This window comes from Lactuca virosa, chromosome 9 (genome assembly GCF_052849685.1).
Source record: "Lactuca virosa cultivar CGN04683 chromosome 9, Lactuca_virosa_CGN04683_v6, whole genome shotgun sequence".
Taxonomy (NCBI): domain Eukaryota; kingdom Viridiplantae; phylum Streptophyta; class Magnoliopsida; order Asterales; family Asteraceae; genus Lactuca; species Lactuca virosa.
In genome coordinates, this window is record NC_136434.1 from 274,398,827 (window position 1) to 274,404,383 (window position 5,557).

Genomic DNA, 5,557 nt, shown 5'->3' on the forward strand with positions numbered 1-5,557 from the left:
GTTGGCTCTACATTGCTTACCATTTCATAACATAAGAAGTCAACTAAGCAGACGAGATTGCTAAGTTCACTTAGGGGGAGATTGTTAATACATGAAAAGTGAACCTCTAACAATCCCAAGCAATCAAATTCCGAAGTCAGCTTGTGTCCGAGATATGATGAAGTTTTGAAGCCAAATCAATTCCGAGATCAAGATGTTTAGAAGTCAGAAGTCTGTACATGCATTTAATGTATTTTGTCTTTTCTTTATGTAACAGTTCATAGGACTAAAATGTGTATATCTTTTAGATGTCAGTTTGTCAAACACTAATCATTATTCAGTCCTTAGAATGTTTTAATGGTTTGTACTATTTTCCTCCCTCACCATTTAAGGAGTGAATGTTTCAAGAGTTGATATTGAAGTATTAATCCAAGAATAGCAATTATTCTCTTCACATCACTTTCAACTTTCCTTCCAGTCAAAGTTCTTTCATAACATTCTTCTTGTTCTTAAATTATCTTTGCATTGATTATACTCAAGTTTATATCATTTATTACTTGAATACTTTGTTGATTATTTATCTTCAAGTCATAACCGGTTTACCCGATTCGACTGGAACTTCATAAGAACATATTATATTTGATCTGAGATTACCTTGGTCTCTCAATCATTTATGTGTTCAGGATAACATTACTTCTATATGCTAGTGGCATGGTGCTCCTCGTTGGCACGGATCGGTCAATGGTGTGAGTCGCCGAAGAAATGGGGAAGAAGAAATGAAAGCAAAATGGAAGATCAGAAGCTGAAAGCGGAAAGAGAGGCGTCGATTTTTGCTTATCTGCCTCAAGGAATATTGACGACAGTTAATACTGGCGACTTCAAAACCTTTAGCATCGACTCTTATCAATTGTGGCGACAACTATGGAGGGAATTTATGTCGCGTCCTTTTTTCGATCTTTAGCTGTTGATACATGAAAAGTGAATCTCTAGCAATCCCAAGCAATCAAGTTCCGAAGTCAGATTGTGTCCGAGATATGATGAAGTTTCGAAGCCAGATCAATTCTGAGATCAAGATGTTCAGAAGTCAGAAGTCTGTACATGTATTTAATGCATTTTGTCTTTACTTTGATGTAACAGTTCATAGGACTTAAACGTGTGTATCTTTTAGATGTCAGTTTGTCAAACACTGATCATTATCTAGTCCTCATAATGTTTTAATGGTTGGTACTATGTTCCTCCTTCACTATTTAAGGAGCGAATGTTTCAAGAGTTGATATCGAAGTATTAATCCAAGAATAACAATTATTATCTTCACATCACTTTCAACTTTCCTTCCGGTCAAAGTTCTTTCATAACATTCTTCTTGTTCTTAAATTATCTTTGCATTGATTATCATCAAGTTTACTTCATTTATTACTTGAATACTTTGTTGATTATTTATCTTCAAGTCTTAACTAGTTTACCAGATTCGACTGCAACTTCATATTAAGAGCAGACGTTGATCTTAAAGATTAACTCAAGATTTCAGTTTTCAAACATTGTCTTTGCACATTGATTCTTGTTCTCACATTAGCGGCGACAAAAATCGTCGGTATTGCGTCGTCATTATTGGGTTTAGTCGAAACGGAGTCCAAGCCGTTGGATTTGATACTCGATCGGATGGATAGGGTCTAAAAGGTTTGACGCAGATTTGGTTCTTTAGGTATTACTGGCGACACCTTTAGCGACGACAATAGTTTTTAGCGGCGACAATTGCTTGCGTGTGAGTGCTAAAAGTTGTTGCCGCCACTAAAACTATCGTTGGTAAAGCCTTGTTTTCTTGTAGTGTTAGACACAAAAATGAATGTAATATTTAGTGTGTGTGGAGTGATATTAAAAAAAGTCCTTAACCAAAGTTTATAAACCCAGATTTAAATACCATGGAGAAAGCTTTTAACATAACATTGATAGTAAGACTTTTATATAATCAAACACTGCTAGTGGCCTAGTACTTACAAAGAAGATCAAACCAGCATCCATATAGCCCCTGTCTCTTTCTTTCTCTCTACACACCTCTTCCGCCCCCACCGCCACCCCATCCCACCCTAACCCCCCGTTTTATGTAGCAGAAAAATTGTAGTAGTCCGACTTATGTTGTCACGTGTCATATACTGTAGATTCTTTTCTTCTTTATAGAGACAGAGAGACATTCGACTCACACCCACATCCACACTCGTCCTCTCCATTATTCACCATCAAAAAGTAGAGAGAGAGAGAGAGAGAGAGAGAGAGAGAGAGAGATGATATTCGTTTGGATCTTTTGAGTATTCTTGGTTCTTGTTCATATACTTTAACCCTTTGTGCTTCTCTTCAGTTCTTTCTCCTAACAATTGGTTTTTCAATCGACTTTTAGGGCCTATCCCAGAAAACCCCACCAACATACGTCAAAAAAGAAACAATCTTTTTCCGTCTATATATATTATACCCTTTGGTCATTTTCCACTTCATTCTGAGGTGGTCAACGTCTCAGCTATAAAGAGAAACGAAAGATCAAGGTCAAGATTAGGGTTCATATGCATGTGAACTAATGGCGCTAGACACAATAAATTGCCCACAAGATCCGATTGGCATTTTGGAATACGATTATTTGTTACAAGAAGATAGAAGTTTTTGTGGATTCCTGGAGAGAAACAACCATTATCGATGTCATGAAGAAGCAGCCAATGTCCATGCAAATAATTGGGATTACTGTTCATCTTCTTCAGTGATTCACAATCACAACAGTTTTAATGCTAAGGAACACTGGGGTACTACTTCTTCAACGGAAGATTGCACAGGCTGCAGTGCCGGAGGTGATCTGTTGATTTCCGGTGAACTATCCTCTCACTGCAACATAATGATGGAATCACACGTGGCAGCCGTTGCCACCACTACCGTGGCCGCTGTGGGTAGGAGAAAGCGGAGGCGCACGAAGAGTGGGAAGAACAAAGAGGAAATGGAGAGTCAAAGAATGACTCATATCACGGTTGAGCGCAACCGCAGAAAGCAGATGAACGAGTATCTGGCTGTAATCCGATCTCTGATGCCATCTTCTTATGTTCAAAGGGTAAAGCTCTTAATTTCTTTTCTATACATTCCATTACCTTTTTAATTTTTTCCACCGATAATACCAAAAGGAAATGATAGATATTCTCCATTTGATTTTCTTTTATTTTAAAGGAAAAGGAATGTTACATCACAAACTTTCGAAATTAATTTAGAGAATATAATGTGTTACTTTAAAATACACAGCAGACAGAGTCACATCAGGGTAAAACAATTGTTTTTTTCTCGTACTATATACATTTCCAATATATATTCATAACATAAATTCAAAACAATACGTATACAATGAATCTATAAAGATCACAGATCTGTTTTCGTAAGAGGAAATAGTTGCTTGGATGTCGACGATATATGATTGGAAAAAAACAAGCTTGATATTTAAAAATATATTCGAATAAAAAAAGAATTAGATGTAGACAGTATAATAGAAAAAAAATGAATCGAATCATAAAATGATACGTAAATCACAATATCCTTTACATAATTTTGCATCTACTATCATTCAGTCTTTTTCTCAATCTTTGTGCCACACAGCACATATCTATTAGTTTTATTAAAAATTAAAGACTAGTATATAATAAATTAAGCATATACGTACGTCTAATTTGTTATATTTAGCGTACATCATATACAATTTTAAATATATTTCATGATATAAAAACATCTAATGGGATACAAATAAAACCAAAAGCAAAACTTATGTTCGGTCTTTGTTAAAAAAATATAGTAAAAGATTAAAAATTACTTTGTTTATTGTTAAAATAGTAATAAAGAAAAAAAAAACAATAAAAATAATATAAAACCATTACAAATATCTTCATAGCTATTCCAAAATTATTAATGGTTTGAAGTTCGAATATAATTTAGAAGCAAAATAAAATATTTACTGAATGAATGTTGAATTGTAGATGATGAAAACTCTTAAAGACTCGTTCATATACCTTTTGTGAGCTTTTATTTTAGCTTTTAAAAAAAAATTCAAATTTTTTTTGTTCAGCATAACATTTTGGCTTTTAACTAAAACAAAAAATTCAATTCAAAAGTCACTTCAATTAGCATGTAACAAAAAGTTCCTTTTTAATTTTTCAAATTGATTAAAATACCACTTTTTAATATCAATGACATGTTTTAGACAATTAATTTTATATGATTTTATAAGTTTTAAAAGCTTCCAAATGTTTTAGATTTTATCTAAAAATATATCATATATTTAACAATTTTTTTCTTCTTAGCTGACCGCACATCTGTTCGATTATCGGACGTTAATTATATGTGGACTCTAATTGCAAAGCATATTATATTAAATTTCGTAATTAACCATAAAAGTTGAATTGAAATACATTATAAAAGTTAATCAACAAAATTTTAGGGTGATCAAGCGTCAATAATTGGAGGAGCAATAAACTTTGTGAAGGAACTAGAACAACAACTACAAACCCTAGAGGTACAAAAGAGAACCATGCATCAACCACACCCTAATGATAAAAGTGGCTACTCTACTCCACCACCACCATTTGGCGACTTCTTCACATTCCCACAATACTCGACTAGATCATCAGTTAACGAAAGTGGTGGCTCTGCCACCCTCGTTAATATCCGGCCACCAGCAATGGCGGAGATTGAAGTAACAATGGTAGAGAGCCATGCTAACCTCAAAATACTATCTAAGAAACGCAATAGACAGCTCTTGAAGATGGTCGCTGGGCTTCAGTGCATGTGGCTTACTGTCCTCCACCTCAATGTTACTACCGTTGATCAGATGGCACTCTACAGTATTAGTGTCAAGGTTAGTTTTGACGTTTTTTACAATAATATTTGATTATTTTTCATGTTTATTACAAGAATTGTTGGAATAACTTTTAATTGAATATAATTTTTTGGACAGCTTGAGGATGGATGCCAGCTCAATACAGTCGATGAGATTGCTGATGCTGTTAATTGCTTGTTGGGAAGAATTGAAGAAGAAGCTCTTTAATTTTACCTATGTATACCCCTACTGTTTTTATAATAATTATGGGGTTTATAATTATAATCTCTCTCTCTCTCTCTCTCTCTCTCTCTCTCTCTCTCTCTCTCTCTCACTCTCTCTCTCTCTCTCTCTCCTGTCATTGCTGAGAACCACCTTTCCCTAAAGTGTACTCATGATCAATCTTAATTCTTCACCTCCAGCTCACTTTGCCAGAGACTTGCCATTGTTGAGGAGTGAGAAGAATGAGAGGAGAAAGAGATGTTTGACGAGACTGGCAATTAACTTCCGTTTGCTGTTTTTTCTATTATGTATGTTAATCGGGGTTGATATTCACTGAAATCTATACACTATTTTAAAATCATAATTAAAGCTAATATTGAAACTTTTTCAAAGTAATAAGTCTTAATTAGTTACTGTATTTGGTTATACATATATACATTAAAATGGAGAATGAAGTTGACTTAAAGAAGGATGGTCTGGACATATATGTCTGTATCAATATATATTGTGTATGAATGTATATTG

The 5,557-nt window shown here is 34.2% G+C and overlaps 1 protein-coding gene across 1 annotated transcript; it reads left to right on the top strand.

Moving 5' to 3' along the window:
* Positions 1 to 2,070: 2,070 nt before the first annotated feature.
* LOC145138723 (transcription factor bHLH94-like) lies at positions 2,071 to 5,336 on the top strand. Its single transcript, XM_079072755.1, has 3 exons — positions 2,071 to 3,064; positions 4,433 to 4,849; positions 4,949 to 5,336. The coding sequence occupies exons 1-3, from the start codon at positions 2,546 to 2,548 to the stop codon at positions 5,036 to 5,038; spliced, it is 1,026 nt and encodes a 341-aa protein (XP_078928881.1). The 5' UTR covers positions 2,071 to 2,545; the 3' UTR covers positions 5,039 to 5,336.
* Positions 5,337 to 5,557: the final 221 nt, after the last annotated feature.